The following is an 18,603-nucleotide window of genomic DNA, read 5'->3' as shown; positions in this document are numbered from 1 at the left end:
GCCCATGATCTTTTCGTGAGGTTTTTTTAAAAAAAGAAAAATGCAGGGAGATATTATCCCACTGAAACAGCTATAGTCTGAAATGGTACAGTCCATTCAACTGCCGTGGGACTCTACCAATGCCTGCCTACAGCAATGTGTAGAACAACTCTCCACTTCCCTTTCAAAATGAAGGTAAGCCTCTCCTGGATGCTTTGGATTCTTGCAGCTCCAGTTCTGCATCTAAGCCCACTCCTCACTTAGGCAGCATTCAGAGAGGTAGATAAGATGGCGCCCCCTGTGCCACCCTTGCAAACTGTGCCACTTGCCAACCTCACAGGGTGAGTAGTTGGCAGCTCTTGGACACACAAAACTGCAGAGGTTGCTTGACCTTGGTTGTCTTTTTCTGTATGAGAACCCTTTTAAAAGTCTTCTGCTGTAGCACGCAACAAACGCAGGGTAAAAGCCGGAATGGCCCGGAACGGGCATTAAACACACAATAGTGCAGCAAAAAACAGTGGCATGCATTACAGGCCCTCCAGAACAGTATTCTTGAAATGGAAACAGGGGACTCTCACTCTTTTATTAACCCTTTCCAGGCCAAAATACCTCCGTAACAGGCCAAACTGCCTCCGGAACGGGCATTAAACAGATAATAGCACCACAAAAACAGTGGCATGCATTACAGGTACTCCACAGAAGTATTCTAGAAGTGAAAACAGGGAACTCTCACTCTTTTATTAACCCTTTCTAGGCCAAACTGCCTCCGGAACGGGCATTAAACAGATAATAGCACCACAAAAACAGTGGCATGCATTACAGGTACTCCACAGAAGTATTCTAGAAGTGAAAACAGGGAACTCTCACTCTTTTATTAACCCTTTCCAGGCCAAAATGCCTCCGGAACGGCCTGGAACGGGCATTAAACAGATAATAGCACCACAAAAACAGTGGCATGCATTACAGGTACTCCACAGAAGTATTCTAGAAGTGAAAACAGGGAACTCTCACACTTTTATTAACCCTTTCCAGGCCAAAATGCCTCCGGAACGGCCTGGAACGGGCATTAAACAGACAATAGTACCGCAAGAAACAGTGGCATGCATTACAGGACCTCCAGAACAATATTCTAGAAGTGGACACACTGAACTCTCACTCTTTAATTAACCCTTTCTAGGCCAAACTGCCTCTGGAACACCCCGGAACACGCTGGAATGGGCATTAAGCAGACAATAGTACTGCAAGAAACAGTGGCAAGCATTACAGGCACTCCAGAACAGTATTCTAGAAGTGAAAACGGGACTCTCACTCTTTTATTAACCCTTTCCAGGCCAAACTGCCTCCGGATCACCCTGGAACGGCCCGGAACGGGCATTAAACAGATAATAGCACCACAAAAAACAGTGGCATGCATTACAGGCACGCCAGAACAATATTCTAGAAGTGAAAACATGGAACTCTCACTCTTTTATTAACCTTTTCCAGGCCAAACTGCCTCCGGAACACCTCGAAACGGCCCGGGACAGGCATTAAGCAGACAATAGTACTGCAAGAAACAGTGGCATGCATTACAGGCCCTCCAGAACAGTATTCTAGAAGTGAAAACACGGAACTCTCACTCTTTTATTAACCTCTTCCAGGCCAAACTGCCTCCGGAACAGCCCGGAACAGGCACTAAACAGACAATAGCACCGCAAAAAACAGTGGCATGCATTACAGGCCCTCCAGAACAATATTCTAGAAGTGAAAACAGGGAACTCTTACATGTTTATTAACCCTTTCCAGGCCAGAATGCCTCCTCGGATGGCCTGGAATGAATAGGTAGGGATGACCTACGGGATTTTCTGGAAAAGACAACTGGCCAGATTATAGGAGGGGAGAACCTCCTATAGAGGATTCGATGGGAGTGGTGACAGGCAGCACTGCACAGTGGTCAGAGTTGCAGATTGATGTGGGGAGACCCAGGTTTGTATTCTCACTCTGCTGGCTGAGTGACCCCAGGCCAAATCTCCCCTTCTCTACCTAACCTACCCCACAGGGTTGTTGTGAGGATGAAAAGGAGACTCATGGGCAGGGTCCCCCGCTTCCCTGGCAGGAACACTATGTTAAGAAATCTCTCACAATTATGCAGCCATAGCAGGCAGGAGGGAAGGAGGTGAATACCTCCAGCGCCAGAGACTTGTAGAGGAAGAGTCAAACAGGAACCGAGGCCTGTAACCAACTAACAATCAAACAGAGATGTCAGTAGTATAAACTACTGAATAACTCAAACTGCTTTAAGCATTACTCTCCACAGCCAGTCACATCTATTCAGACTGGCACTGGTTGTCCCCGTTGTTCTAACATACATGTTTTCTAAGCTGGCTTGCAGCAATTCTTCTTTAACTGAACATGACAAAGATTGAATATTCTGTGGTACCTTTGGCCACTGGACTACACTCTGTTTGTAGGGCTGCTTAAAATTCAATGTGTTGATTCAGGCAGTGAGTCAAAATGAAGGTGAATGCAATAATACAGAGAATGGGGGATGTCATCAGTGCACAGTGGATGAATGTGTACAAAACCAGTGACACAAACACTGGCTTTCATTGGTTCGAAAGTTGAATGACGCACTGGAAGTTGAAGAGGGAAAGGTTAATAATAGTACAGTCCTCCAGTTTTTTGTTTTGCAAAATATTGTCCAGGAGTGTCTGTAATGCATATTGTTCTCAAGTGCTTTTAATGCATTTTAATGGTACGATTATCTGTGGAATGCATGCTCCAGCCTGTTGGGCGGTATTACAGAGGCATTTTGGCCTGGAAAGGGTAAATAAAAGTGTGGGAGTTTAACTTCTGGATTTCCAAAATATTGTTCTGGAGTGCCCTTAAATAACCCCACTGCTTTTTGTGCTACTTTTGTTTGTTTAATGCCCGTTCCAGAAAGTTCCCAGATGTTCTGGAGATCTTTTCCCCCAGAAAGAGTTAATAAATGCAAGATAGTTCTGCATTTGGATTTCCGAAATATTGTTCTGGATTGCCTTTAACGCATCCCACTGTTTCTTGCGGTACTATTGTTGGTTTAATTTCTGTTCCGGCCTGTTCCAAGGTATTCCAGAGGCATTTTGGATTGGAACAGATTAATAAGTGTGTTTGGATCTCCACAATATTGTACTGGAGTGCCTTTAACACACTGCACTGTTTCTTGTGGTACTTTTTTTGTTTAATGCCCATTCCAGCCTGTTCCTAGGAGTTCCGGAGACATTTTGGCCCGGAACGGGCAAAAAAGTGCATACTATCTCTGCGATTGGATTTCCAAAATATTGTTCCGGGATGCCTTTAACACACCCCACTATTTCTTGTGATACTATTGTTTCTTTAATGCCCGTTCCAGCCTGTTCTGGAGGCATTTTGGCCCAGAATGGGATAATAAGTGCAAGGTATTTCTGCGTTTGGATTTCCAAAATATTGTTCTGCAGTGCCTTTGACACACCCCACTATTTCTTGTGATACTATTGTTTGTTTAATGCCCGTTCCGGGTTGCTCCGGAGTGTTCCGGAGGCATTTTGGTCCAGAATGGGTTAATAAGTGCATACTATCTCTGCTATTAGATTTCCAAAATATTGTTCTGGGGTGCCTTTAACACACCCCACTATTTCTTGTAATACTATTGTCTCTTTAATGCCCTTTCCGGGCTGTTCCGGAGGCATTTTGGCCAAGAAAAGGTTAATAAAAGAGTGAGAGTTCCGTGTTTTAACTTCTAGAATATTGTTCTGGAGTGCCTGCAATGCATGCCATTGTTTTTTGCGGTACTATTATCTGTTTAATGCCCATTCCGAGCCATTCCAGAGGCATTTTGGCCTGGAAAGGGTTAATATAGGTGTGGGAGTTCCCTGTTTCCTCTTCTAGAATACTGTTCTGGAGTGCCTGTAATGCATGCTACTGTTTTTTGTGGCACTATTGTGTGTTTAATGCCCGTTCCGGGTCGTTCCGGAGGCATTCTGGCCTAGAAAGGGTTCATAAAAGAGTGAGAGTTCCATGTTTCTGCTTCTAGAATATTGTTCTGGAGGGCCTGTAATGCATGCCACTGTTTTTTGGGGTACTATTGTGTGTTTAATGCCCATTCCGAGTTGTTCCGGAGGTTTTTTGGCCTAGAAAGGATTAATAAATGAGTGAGGGTTCCGTGTTTCCACTTCTAGAATATTGTTCTGGAGGGCCTGTAATGCATGCCACTATTTTTTGCAGCACTATTGTGTGTTTAATGCCCATTCCAGGATGTTCCGGTGGCATTTTGGCCTAGAAAGGGTTAATAAAAAAGTGAGAGTTCCGTGTTTCCACTTCTAGAATATTGTTCTGGAGGGCCTGTAATGCATGCCACTATTTTTTGCAGCACTATTGTGTGTTTAATGCCCATTCCAGGATGTTCCGGTGGCATTTTGGCCTAGAAAGGGTTAATAAAATTGTTTCCATATCTAGAATACTGTTCTGGAGGGTCTGTAATGCATGCCACTGTTTTTTGCTGCACTATTGTGTGTTTAATGTCCGTTCCGGGCTGTCCCGGAGGCATTTTGGCCCAGAAAGGGTTAATAAAAGAGAGAGAGTTCCGTGTTTCCAGTTCTAGAATATTGTTCTGGAGGGCCTGTAATGCATGCCACTGTTTTTTTGCGGTGCTATTGTCTGTTTAGTGGCTGTTCCGGAGGTATTTTGGGCTGGAAAGGGTTAATAAAGGAGTGAGAGTTCCCTGTTTCCACTTCTAGAATATTGTTCTGGAGGGCCTGTAATGCATGCCACTGCTTTTTGTGGTGCTATTGTCTGTTTAGTGCCTGTTCCGGGCTGTTCTGGAGGCATTTTGGGCTGGAAAGGGTTAATAAAAGTTCCCTGTTTCCATTTCTAGAATACTGTTCTGGAGGGCCTGTAATGCATGCCACTGTTTTTTGCTGCACTATTGTGTGTTTAATGCCAGTTTTGGGCTGTTCCGGGCTGTTCCGGAGGCATTTTGGCCTAGAAAGGGTTAATAAAAGAATGAGAGTTCAGTGTGTCCACTTCTAGAATATTGTTCTGGAGGGCCTGTAATGCATGCCACTTTTTTTTTGCAGTACTATTTTGTGTTTAATGCTCGTTCCAGGCCGTTTCATCCAAACTTTCTACTGAGCTCTAGAAAGATTTTCTCTAATTTATTCTTTTATATATTCCTGTTTTTTAAAAAATATTTCATTATTGTAGTCAACTACCTTTTTGTCAGTCCCTTCAGCTCCAAATATCTAACTGCAAATTATGAAAGAAGAATAAACTGTGTAAATACATGTAGTTTACTTCTTTGTACAATGTACAGCCATCAACTTGTCATGGGCTTTTTTGAGTACACTGCACAACCAAATCAGCCCCATTTATAAGCCTGAGTAGGAAATACTTTGCAACAAAGAAGTCAATGGCTCTGAACTTCAATGGCCAAGAGGGAGATGCCAATCATGAGTGCGTGTAGAAATGCGGACAGAAGGAAGCGAAAGCAAGTGAGTGACGCAGGACTGCATGGGGCAGAGAAGTGCAGACTGCTTTGGTGGTGAAGACAACAGGCATCTCGCCGTCTCTTAAGGGAATCCAACTTGAATTTTCAAACCAAGTTTCTTAGCAGAAGTGATCTTTGGAATGGGAGCTGATGAAGCTTTGGAGGATGGATTTTGTGCTATTTGTGACGCCTGACTCTGGGACACCTGGCATGGGTGTAAGAATACAAAAGCTGCCCCTTACCTGGCAAGGCCTTTGCCCATTTCACCACGTGCACCAGCTGCCTCTCGCCAAGCTCATTCAAGCTGGTCAGCAGGGCTGCAAAGGAGTCGGGCTGGTTGTTGTCGTGGCCTGCGCAGACCACGCCAGGCTCAATGGCTTCCAGGACGTTGAGGAAGATGGGCTGGCATTCCAGGCTCTCGATGCGGGTCATGGTCATCTTTGGGGCCTGCTCCTCTGTGGGACTCGAAGGGCCGGCTGCTTCCCCTTCCTCCTGCATCTTCAGATTGCCCAGTTTCTTCAGTTTGCGGGCTGCAGAGAATAAGAAGAGCACTCTGAAAAATCCCCACTATGGTTTGGTGAAGGGCCAGTCCAGAAGACCAGCGGACCTGCCGCAGCCCATGTGTCTCAGCTCTCATCTAGGGGCAAGGAGGCCGCTGCTCTACGCAGCCATTAACTCCTCAGGTGGCCAGTAGGCAGTGCCATATCAAGACCTGAGTTCCATGTGTTGCTATAGAGCAGTGGTTTCCACTCTTTGGGGCCTGCTGACCCACAAGTCCAAATTTACTTGGCACGTTGACCCATCCATGCCTGGATCAAGGTTTTTCTGGTGCCCTGGGAAAACTATGACCTTGGTGCCCATCTAGTTCAGCATCCCGTTACCTACAGTGGCCAACCGGATGTTTCTTGAGAAGCCAACAAACAGGGCACAAAGAAACACAAAGCAGGTGGCCGTGCCTCTGCGTATATACAGGGTGCATCCCAGCCTTTGACCAGCCTCTCCTTCTCCACGACACCCTCTATTCCCCCTTAAGATTCTAAGAAACTCATTCTAGTCACCATCAGGACACGTTTTACTTGATCAACGGGAATATGCAGTGAAGGGAAATGACATGGAAAATACTGTTTCCAGGATCAGCTCTTGCTTTCCAAAACACAAAAGAGAGCAATGGGAAGGACAGGGGCAGCCAACAGGGAGGGCTGGCCTGTGACCCACTTTCCAAAGCACTGAGCCCACTTTGGGGTCCTCACCCACAGGATGGGAAACGCTGCTACAGAGTCAGCCTAGTGGGTGGCCTCATGCAGCACTACCCTGGATCTGCCTGGCTCCTGAATGGTTATGTGACCTGCCCTCAAATGAGCCTCTTTGCTTCCTGCCACATGTATGCCCTTTTCACATCTGCCCCAGGGAGAAATATGAACAGAGTTGGGAAAGGCAGACCCGTAAGCTTTTCATTCCACTGTTTTACTTGAAAAACATGAGAGGGCCTCAGCTACAGGAGCTAAATGGAACTGATAAAACCTGGAATACAATACAATTCCAGGAGCACACAGCAGGGGAGCGAAGTCTCCAAGCCCTACCTGTTGGGTTCAGAGGCAGGCACCTGGTGGGCATTACAAGACACAGGATGCTGGGCAAGCTCCTTTTTGGTTTGCTCCAGCATGGCTCTTCTTGCCTCATGGAACTTTCCACATTTGCTGCTGAAAACCTGCCAAATGTGCATCTTCTTTGGGAAACGGAAAGAAATGTTGCCTTCTTATGCAACAGTCGTGTGCATTGTTGGTTGGGCAAACCAGAGTTTCCACATAGAGCACTGGGAGTCACCTGCTGTATAAATGGCTGAACATTATTAACCAACCACAAGTGTGCCATGAACATTATTAACCACCACGTGCTTTATCAGGATGTGACTTGCCACTAGCAAATGGCAGCTACAGACTTGTTCATGTGTTACACTGCTCTGTCCAGGCCAATTATAGTCCGTTTCTGCTGCCCAGTGGACTGTAACGGTTCAGTGCTGTGTTAGGTAAAGAAGCCATGTGTGCTTAACCTTGTGAATAAATACTTGATTTGTAAAAACCCCGAAGAGGTTTAAGTGGCAGGATGTCTCTGCACCAAACAGATACCAGATAAGCTGCATCTCTTTTGCCTGAGCAGGGCTAAAATGAACTGGCTCTGGATGAGTGCCCAAGAGGCTGCCGATCTGCACTGCAGTGTCTGCTTTACCAACCGGCATAGTTGTGACCACAAAAGTCTGCAGAAACAGATTCTGCTGTTCTAGATGGTGAAACACCGCCCCCCCCCCCGGGCTGCCCCATTCCCAGGCTGCTGCCTTCTCAAGAGCCAGTTTGGAAAATGGGGGAAAATGATGAGCGGGGGTGGAGAATCCTCATAGCTCCATTTCAGCAAGAGAAAAATAACGTGGAATTTGCTGTCCTTGGGGCTCTGGCTCCCTACATTAAATGATACTTATCTGAGACTTCCTTTGGCCATAATTAGAAAAATAAGCCGCCAAACGTAAAAATGTCAAATCAAAGAGCAGCTCCGTAAATCAGCGCAAAAGCTGATCTTTAAATAATATGCTTTGGATGATCTACAGTAAGAGCAATTAAGGGAGGCTGCTCTGTAAAAATGGGAACATGGCAATAAAAACAAGAGTGAGTAAGCCTTGGAAAAACAAGAGCAAAGTGCAGGGTGACATATCCCGGCAATTATTTATGCAGGTCACAACCAAAGTGGGGCTGGGTTGGGGATCTACTCATCTTGGGCTCCCACCAAGTCCTGACAACAGCCAGATGAGAAGGCTGCTGAGAACTGCAGCTGGCACCGTGTTGCTGCGACTGGAGACAGTTTCCCCTTGAACTCTGGCTTCAGTGGAGGGGGCCGGTCTGTGCTCCACGGACAGCAACTGCCAATTGTTTTCACGAAAGGCAGAGAAGAACCGGGAGACCCGAGGCTGTTACTGAACCAAAGTTCACAAGAGCTCAGACGGGGCCGGATGAATGGGAGCTCCTGAGACCCTTCTGGTCAGAATCATCCATTTCCGAAGAAGGCAGCTTCTGAGGTTCTGTTCTGAGGACCCGGGTCTGCCCACCCCAAAATGCAGAGAAATAATAACATATAGAAGACGGCACACATGTCTGTTTGCCAGAGAAGATGGGCATGTGCTACGCCTCCTGGAGCAGATAGAGACAGAACAGGTCTTCAACAGTCCTTGTGCCACTTTTTGTTTCCCCAAAGTATAAGAAACGGGTTTGTCTAACCCTTCCCCTCAAAAACACTTGCACAGCCATTACAGAAGAAGCTTCCCCAAAGATGACAGAATGCTAAAATGCAGCCATACTTCTCTTGGTGCTGCCAACTTTTCAAAGCTCCTGCAGGATCTAAGATTATATATCACAAACCAAAAGCCACCAGAAAGAGATCTCTAGCAACCCCAATAAACTTTGCCACGATGGGTAAGAAGAGGGCAGATGGTGGAGCCTGTTCCCAGGGGATGGTGGTGGTGATGGGCAGGAAGGTAGGCAGAATGGCCAGACCCCTGGTCAGGGCGGGGGTTCCCCTGATTTCCGGGGCTCCAGCCTGCTGCCGGGCAGCTGGCCAGGGGGGGAAGCCCCCCCCCGATATCACCCGGACGTGAGGAGGCTGATCAGATTTCTCCTCCCCCGGGGAGCTCATCCTCGGTCCCCATTTCTGTCTCTCCAATGCCTAAAGGTTGAGAACAAACGAGAAACGTGGCAGCCACCAAAGGGACACGACTGGCCATTAATCCAGGAGGCAGCCCACGCCGCGGATCCAATGGAAGCTCCTCACTGGGGCTCACTGCAGCCTTGTCTACGGTGAGAAATGACTGCTTCCCTTCCCATGCTGAGGACCAAACAGTGAACGAGAGGGAGAAGGATGGGAACAAGTGGGGTTAACCTGAAGGCAAACACAGGCTGACCACTGGTTTCAATTTATCGCCCTTTAAAAATGTCGCGATCGCTTTCGGACACGGAGTCCCCTTGGGCTAAGAGGGGGGAAAGATCGGACTGAGGCCCACGGCCAAATCCCTAAGACAAATGTCCAAAGGAAAGCCTGGCATTTACTGGAGCATTAGATATGTAAGCCTAAGGCTTTGGTGCGTAGAATTCAAACGAGACTTTTGTAGGGGTGGCATAGGGGCACGAGCTTGGCAGACAGGTCCAGCCCCGGCACCTCCAGTTTATAGGATCTCAGACAGCAGCGTGGCTCCGCTGGAGGCCCTGGACAGCCACGCAGAGCAGACAGTGCTGAGCTAAAGGGACCTAAAGGGTCTGACTCAGCTTCCCATGTTCAGTTTCTCTAGAGTTGCTCTGATGCCAAGAAGGGTGGAAAACTCCTAGAGTTGGACACTTCCTCGACTGGGGATATTTTTATCCCGGCCTCTCTTGAAAGAGCTCAGAGCAGCATGTTTACCCTCACAAGAATCCCATGGGACTCTGCGGAGGGAGAGGGAGGGGTACGGCTGGGGGGGGAGAGAGAGAGAGAGAGAGCGATCCCTGGCTGCCTCTGACCCGGCCGGCCTGGCACTCTGCAGCCGCACACCAGGCCTCTGACACTCCAGGTAAGGCGTTTTGGGGGGCACCGGAGGGGGCCAACATCATTGGGAAAGCGCAGGTGGGAATGGATCTGAACGCCACCTCCCTTTTTCCGGTCAGGTGTGCTGCACGGACCACACAACGAGATGGGAATGAGGCGGGAGAATCCCAGGACGGCGGAGGGGCCTGTGCCCCTTCTGACCAGGGGTGGAGGAATCACGTTCTTAAAGCCTCGTGCAAGCAGGAAACGGCCCCAGCAGGGGGAGGACAGCACTAACACTTCTTTCCTGATTAGAGAGAAAAAAAATTCATTTTGCACTGAAGAGTTTGTTTGGTTTTTTTAACATGAGGAGAGGCAAAGCAGGGCAGGTCACCCTCTCGCCTCGGGGCTCTGCCCCCTAATCGGGCTCCGCCTCCAGCCCTTCTCCTGCCCGCCCTCGCTCCTGCCCACCTCTCTGGGCCTTCAGCTGAGACCCAAAGTGGCGCTGCAAGCAGGATGCTTCCTCAATGCAGCGGCCGGACGACACCCCCAGCAGTTCTGCGGGATCCCTCTCACCCCCCCCCACGCACACTTCCCTCGCAGGCGCAGTCTGTCTGCCTACGGCGCGCGCGTGCGGGGGGGTGTTTTCGGTCTTTGATGGCGGGGGTGGGTGGGGAAGAGGGGCGCCTTTTGCTCTAGAGAACAAGGAATGGTGCTCTGCATTGTCCCACAGGGGGCAGAAGGGGGGGGGCCCTGGAGAGCCTAAGCCCTTCCTGAGGCCCTGGGGTGATTCTAAAATTGCTCTCAAAATAAAAGACAAACAGCTTCCTTTCTCTGGAGATGGTACAAGGCAGAGCTGGGGAAGGCAGACAAGCAGGCTTTTCATTCCACTGTTTTACTTGAAACACATGAGACGACATTTTAGAAGAAGACGAGGAGGAGGAGGAGGAGGAGGAGGAGAGATGGGGTTGATACCCCATGGCCCTTCACTACCCAGAGGCGTCTCAGAGCGTCTTGCCATCTCCTTTCCGTCCCCCTCCCCACAGCAGACACCCCCTGGGAGGCAGGTGGGGCTGAGAGAGCTCTCTTGACAGAAACGGCTCTTTTTCAAGGAGAGCTCCGAGAGAACTTGTCACTGACCGGAAGGGAAACGGGCCAGGCCTTGTAGAGTTTGGACGAACAAGGCGCTCTGGCTTGTTCCTCCCCTCCTGCCAGCTTTCCCAAACGCGGAGATTCTGCTTTACTTTACATGGGTCTGGATTCCTGAAGAGTGATTTTTTCCTGACAGATGTGACAAGGTGAGACCTGTGAGGACGACTGTGGCGTGTGTGAGACAGACGTGGGAACAAAAGGGGGGGGGGAACCACCACCTTGTCATTCGTCGCTTACTCTCCCACCTGCTCAGTGAAGTACAAGACCTGGAGGAGGCTGTGACAGACCACCCCTGAGGGACACGTTTACAGCATCCGTGAGCCCCGTCCACCACGTGGCCCAATGAAAGTGAAAATCTGGCCCCAAGAACTGCTCAGGAATGGTGTGCGTCTGAAAAAGCTCCAGTCTGGCGATCCATGACCAAACAGCAGCGCAGTCTGTAAGATGAGACTGAAAGCCATTAAGCAGGCAGGCACAAGAGCCATAAAACGGGAATGTTCTGTTTAGGACTGCGACTTCTGCCAGAGGGGAGAAGGCCATTACTCATTTTGAATGCTTTTTAAATCAGAAAACAAAATGTGCCCTGAGCTGGGGTGGGCAGATGCCTGAAAGATCACTCTTGACTTTTAAGCAGCACCCCCTTATCAGCCAACTCTGGACAGTGCCAGGCATAGCGCTAATACTTCTGCAGGAGGGACGTGGCTGCCACACATGCCTCCCTGTCTGGCGGCCATCTTAGGGAAGCAAGGCCATGCCCACCTGCCCTCGGCGGGGCTATGTCTAAGATGGTGGCTTATTTGGAACAAAGGATTTTCTTACAAGTATAGAGCTTTTGCAGATGACATAATGTTTATGGTAGAAGACCCTGTACTGAAGTTACCATTGCTTTTGGAAAAGATAAAGGAGTTTGGAGACTTAGCAGGATTTTATGTAAACAAAAATAAATCCAAGGTGATGTGTAAAAATATGAAAGGTACGAAGCAGGAGGAACTGCAGAGGATGTTACAGTGTGAAGTTGTCAAAAAGACTAAGTATTTAAGTATTGATTTGACAATGAAGAATATAGATCTCTTTAAGAATAATTACATCAAACTTTGGTCTCAAATACAGCAGGATATAAAAAAGTGGAATACATTAAATTTGTTGCTTTTGGGGAGAATTTTGGTGGTAAAAATGAACATTTTACCATGCTTGATGTTTTTATTTCAGACAATCCCAATAGTGAGAGATGTAAAAATATTAAATGCCTGGCAGAAAGAAATTTCAAAATTTGTCTGGGGTGGGAAGAAACCAAGGATTAAGATGAAAATTTTATGTAACGCGAAAGAAAGAGGTGGTCTTCAATTACCAAATGTAAGATTATCCCATGAAGCGGTATGTCTAACTTGGTTGCAACAATGGATTACGTTGGACAACAGAAAATTGTTGGCGTTAGAAGGTCATGACTGTAGATTTGGCTGGCACGCGTACTTATGGTATGGAAAAATGAAAATGGACAGCTTGTTTAGGCATCATTATATAAGGAGAACATTATTTGACACTTGGACTAAATATAGAAGGTACTTTTCGGACGAAAGACCACTTTGGATAGTGCCGGCAGAGGTACTTAAACCTTTTTCGACACACAGAGGTCAAGATTGATTGCAGTATAGAGACATTTTGAAACCTGTGGGGAAGACGTTTGAAATGAAAGTAATAGAAGATATAGACTTTAATTATGATTGGTTGCAATATAGACAGATTCAGGACTTGTTTAAAACAGATAAAAGAGTTTTTGGGTTTAGAAAACAATATAATGAAATTGAGAATATATGGTTTGAAGGAGGTAAAAAACTGATATCTAAAATGTATAAGATATTGTTACAATGGTATATGGAAGATGAGACAGTTAAAGAACAAATGATAAAGTGGGCAGTTAATATGAACAAAGAAATAGATATGGCAACTTGGGAATTTTTATGGAAAAATGCTATCAACGTGTAATAATTTAAAAGAAAACTGTTATAAGATGATGTATAAGAAAATGCTATCAACGTGTGATAATTTAAAAGAAAACTGTTATAAGATGATGTATAGATGGTACATGATGGCACCAAAAAAGATTGCAAACATAAATAGTAATATGTCAAACAAATGTTGGAAATGTAAAAAAAAATAGAAGGCTCCTTTTATCATATGTGGTGGACATGTGACAAGGCAAGAAATTATTGGGCTGAGATACATAAAGAAATGGAAAAAAATGTAAAATGTAATTTTAAAAAAGAACCTGAAATATTGCTGTTGGGACTTAAAATGGAAGAGGTTAATGTGCAGAAAAGAACATTGATGTGGTACATGATCACAACTGCTAGAATGACTTATGCACAATGTTGGAAACAAGACAGAACCCCGGAAGTTGGGGAATGGATAAAGAAATTAATATTCATGGTTGAAATGGACAAAATGACAAGGAAAGAACCTTGAAGCAGAAGAATTCTATGCAGACTGGAAAGACTTTAAAGAGTATTTAGAAAAATACTGGGATGTAAAGGACAATTTAATTTGCTTTGACAATTACTGAAAAGTTAATGTTATTAGATGAAAGTTAACTAAAAGAATATACTAGTAGAAAGAAGCATTACCGGTAGACTATGATTAGAAGATAAGTGGAAAATGGAAAAGAACTAAGAAATGGGCTGGAGGTTGGAGCACTGTGGGAAGCCAGGAAGGGGGGGGGAAGAGAAGAAAGGATGTATAACAAAAAATAATATGTATGTTTGAACTAATAATATATCCTAATAAATTGTTTTTGAAAAAATAAAATAAGATGGTGGCTTATTTGGGCCTTGCAGGAGAACTGCTCTGCTCTGCATGACTGCCGGAATTCCCATTGTCAGTGTCCATCTTGATCTGCAAGTATTTTGAAGACAGCTGGAAAGAGGGCAGAAGGTCAGCACGGAGCTGCCATCTCAATATGCAACCTGAGCCATTTAGAGTGCCGTTACTTCGACTTCCCTGTTTCTAGGGACAGGCAGGAAGGCAGCACGGTGCAGCCCACTCTCATCAGATCTCGGAAGCTAAGCAGGGTCGGTACGTGGAAGGGAGACCACCCCGGCAGCAGCCACCTCTGCTTCTTACTTGCCTCAAAAGCCCCTTCCTGGCGTGGCCAGAAGTCAGCTGCAACCTAATGGCACTCCGCACACACATTTCTGGGGGTCAGGGAGGGGCTGCAGCTCAGTGTGAGATAATCTGCTTGGCATGCGGAAGGTCCCAGGTTCAGTCTCTGGCACAGTAGGCTAAGGTTGCCACGTCTGAAAGACAAGCCGGTGGGGGACTTACTGGGACGCTCCGGGAGAGGGGAGGGAAGAAGCACGGTGTGCCCACGTCAACTCCAGGTGATGTAGGCACGTTGGTGACATCGGGAAGCAATGCTCTGGTTTTTGGGCAAAACTGTGTGGTCTGAAGCTAATTCTACCAGAGTTCTGTCCCAAAACCTGATGTCACTGATGCGCCAATGTCACCTTTGGGTGACACAGGCACATCGCATTTGGGGTGGTGACTCTCCCCCACTGGCCAGCTGGCCGGCAGTGGGGAGGATGCCGTAAAGCAGGGGGTCCCCCTTCCAGGTGATGCCGAAGACCTCCCCTTGGGGCCCCGGAGAGCCCAGGCCAGCCTGAGTAGGCAGGGCGGAGGGCCTGATTCAGTGAAAGGCAGCCTCTTGCGGCCCTGCTTTCCTCCTGCTAGTCTGGAGGCTGCTGCTTTGCCGAAATCACAGCTTTTGGGGAAACATCCAAACAGCCATTTGGATGCTCTAAGAGGAGAAAAGCTGACCTCACCCAAGGCCGCCTGGTCTTTTCCTGATGGAGGAGGTGACAAATGGCAAGAGTTTGTTTCCTCGTTGTGAAGACGCAGTGCCAGGAAAGGCAGCAACTGCTGGATTTTCCCTGCCATGGTACAGCCATTAAAGGCACAGATACTGCAATGCCAGGAGTGCATTGGTAAGGGGACATCCTAGAAACACAGTGACGCTCACCCGTGCAAACGTAGTGGGAACTTCATGCTGTAACACAGGGCTGCTGCTGCTGCTGCAAATAGTACCCCCCCCCCATGTCCTCCTCTGCACCTGTGATGCACAGTGTGGGATGCAGAACTAATCACGGGGCGCCCACCAGACCTCTCTCACACACTCCATACCATGATATCAGTTTCAGAGCCAAGATTCCCCAAATATCAGGCTAGTGTGCCCACTCACAAGTCAATTTGTTTTTAAACCCAGCTGGTGAGATTTGCAGCAGGAAGGTGAGGCAGGCAAACACCAGGAGATGGAGTCTGGCAGTGAACCCTCTTTCAGAATTGGTTTCCATACAGGGAGGAGCTTGTGCGGCTTCCCCACTGCCGGTGTGGCTGCAAATAAAGCGCAGCAGCAACAGGGCTTCCACACGGATAGTTTCTCCACACCAGTCTCCTAGCAGCAGCCAACCCCACCTCCTGGGCCAGCAGGGATTTGCAATTTTTAAAAAATCAGCACAGGAATATTGTTATAGCAAAATACTGTTGTAAGCATAGATGTAATGGTGTTGTGTACTGAGCCTAATCTCGTCAGCCCCAGTTTGAGGACACAGAACAATGGACTGCTAGGATCCTGGGATGGACCTATCACCCAGGAGTGCCTCTGTAAACAGCCTATTGTTGGGAGTGGGTGTGTGATGGGTGTGCCATTCGAACCCAGTATATTTCAAACGGGTTCTGTGGATTACCAGCTTTCATGTTTTACACAGTAAGTCTCTAACCCCTTCCATTGTGAAGACATCCCTTTCCCCTTATATCTCTGCAATGGAAGAGGCTAGAGATTTGTTAAGAAAATGAAAGCTGGGGATTCAGAGAACCTGTTGCACGTATTGTTACAACAGTATATTCTAGTACAGATTATTTTTAAAAAGCCCCCTGGTGGCAGGAGGAGGAAATGGCTGTGGCAGGGCCAGGGTCAAGGGAAATGGCTGCCACGTGGCCTAGGAAATCCAGATTTTCTCACCTGCACAGTAGCCATCCAGGCTTTACTGTGATCTTTCCCAAAACTTTGGAGCAAAGCAGGTCTGAGAGAATTTGGAGAAAAGCTGGGGAAACCCCAGCAGGCACACAAATATACACTGATTCTGTGGGGAAGTGGGGGGGGGGGACCCGTTTCCCAACAGCATTGAACGCATAACAGACAACCTGTGTGGAAACCTGGGGGGATGAGGGTTGCCTCTGCCTCTGCGGTGCTTTCCTGCCTGGGACACCCTCCAAGGACAGAAGCACTTGTCAGGAGGGCACGAGGAAGTGGAATCGACAGACACAACTGCGATCCTATTGAGACAGGGCTGACAGGTCCTCTCCTCGCTCCGGCAGGGGGGCTTGCCTCCCTCCCTCCCTCTCTCCCAATAGGCCCCTGGAAGGGCACACGGCACTCAGGGAATAAGAACTTGCTGGTGGCCCCCGGCCCGAGGGAGGTCCGGCTGTCCTCGACCAAGGCCAGGGCCTTCTCCGCCCTGGCCCCTGCCTGGTGGAACACTCTGCTGGAAGACATCCATGCCCTGCGGGTGCTGCGACCTTTCCGCAGGGCCTGCAAGGCGGAGATGTTCCGCCGGTCTTTCGGTTGAGGGCAGCGATGAGACCTCTACTGGCGCTCGGCCCCTCCCACCAGGTAGACCGAGGAGCTAGGTTTTCCTGCCCCCTTGAGTGTTATTGTACACTAATTTTACTGCGGTTATTTATTGAACTGTTTTAATGTAGCTGGATGTGAATATTGTTGTAAGCCACCCTGAGCCCTGCTTGCAGGGAATCCAATTTAATAAATAAATACATTTAAAGAGCCCTCCAGCCGAAGCCCTTTAAATCGGGCAGGACGGGAGGGAGAAGGGTGGTCGCCCTTGGGGGCGGGGCTTCCCCTGCCGGCCAGCTGGCCAGGGGCGGATTGTAGCCCCCAGAAGCGGGTGAATCCCTGCCCGGACCTGGGAGCTGGCAACCCGGCACTGAGAAGAGATGGATAGGCCGGGGGCGCAAATGACAGAAGCTGCCCTCTGGACTTCTGCCTGGTGGGGAAGTCATTCCTCCACCTTCTTTAGGTCTTGCATCCTGTTGCCACTGTGGCCGAGTGTCTCTCAGGTTTACTGGCTGCCGCAGGAGGAGTGTGGAACTGCTCAGTCAGAGGGACGCAAGGCAAACTCCGCATGGGCCAGGAAGGAGAAGCCCGAACTCCAGGCAGCCGTCTTTGGCCGCAGCCCCGCGACGAGGTTCTGCTCGGAGGAGCAGGCGAGAGAGCGACAGAAGAGGGCCCCTGCAGGTGAGGGCAACGGAGCACCTTCAGAGACTGGGAGTCCCAAAAGGCAGGAGCAGGGTTTTTTTGGGGGGGGGGCACTCATCAGCTCCTGCTGACTGATGACCCTGCTTCCCTTATTTTACTTATACTGATTAGATGCAAGTGATGAATGAGAGAGACTTCTTTCCCCCTCTATCGTATAAGGGATTTCAGACCTAGTATAAGAAGGAACTAAATCCACAAAGGGCTTTCTCCTCCTCCTCCTCCCCAAGGGAATAATGTGGTGCTGCATCACAGAATCCTCCAGAAGACGAGTGAGCAGACCTTCCTTTGCACCGGCTGTGGAGCAAACGGAGTTCTTCCAGGCTGTTCATCACAGCCGGGGCTTCAAGCGACTGGCCCTTAAGAGCCCGCAGCAGCGGCCCTGACGGCATCGCACCTTCCCACGGGGCAGGGGGTGGGGTGGGGGTGGGCACAGGGTGCATGGGAAGGGACTGTGCTCGAATCCACAGCACATCTTTCACAATAACTTTTAAGCTAACATTAAAAACAAATCTCAAACAGGTCAGGCAGAACAGGTCAGAGTGACCCATAAATAAATAAATATAAACAGTTGTCAAGAGCATTCATTTTGTCAGTCTGTCCAACTAAAAGCACAGCCCTGCCTGATGTGGATGCATTTTGCAAGTAAACAGGTGAGCTTACTCAAAAAAACATTCTAGCTGTGCCGGGGGGGGGGGCAGGGGGAGCCAGCAGCAGAAGCAAGAGAAGGGCATTTTCCGTTGGCCTGCATCCACGCCCCCCTCCCAGGGGATCCACTCTGGTCCCTCCGCCCTGCCGTTCCGGGACTGCCCCTTCCCTTCACACGCCTTGGGTCCCTGCCCCGGCTCTCTGTTCCGACCCGTCCCAGCTGTCGTCTTCCCCAGGAGACTGGCCCGTGGAGGAGGAGTGGGGAATCAAACCCTGTTCTCCCAGATTAGAGTCCGTGCTCCTGTCCACACCAAACTGGCTCTTTTGTCCGGTCCTCCATTCCCTCACAACAACGATCCCATGAGGCAGGTTAGGCTGAGAGGCTGCAACTAGCCCAAGGTCACCCAGTGGGCTTCCATGATAGAGTGGGGATTTGAAATCAGGTCTCCTTGGATCCTAGTCTCTCACTCTGCTCACTGCTCCA

The 18,603-nt window shown here is 48.5% G+C and overlaps 1 protein-coding gene across 1 annotated transcript in view; it reads right to left on the bottom strand.

Moving 5' to 3' along the window:
* AR (androgen receptor) overlaps window positions 1-18,603 on the bottom strand; it is a 164,589-nt gene that overhangs the window by 35,730 nt on the left and 110,256 nt on the right. The window contains exon 4 of the mRNA XM_015419688.1: window positions 5,704-5,991. Coding sequence (XP_015275174.1) covers window positions 5,704-5,991 — 288 coding nt within the window. The remainder of the gene's footprint in view (window positions 1-5,703; window positions 5,992-18,603) is intronic.

Source organism: Gekko japonicus, unplaced genomic scaffold (assembly GCF_001447785.1).
Source record: "Gekko japonicus isolate JY-2015 unplaced genomic scaffold, Gekko_japonicus_V1.1 scaffold1526, whole genome shotgun sequence".
NCBI lineage: Eukaryota > Metazoa > Chordata > Lepidosauria > Squamata > Gekkonidae > Gekko > Gekko japonicus.
This window is presented reverse-complemented; position numbering and strand designations above follow the sequence as displayed.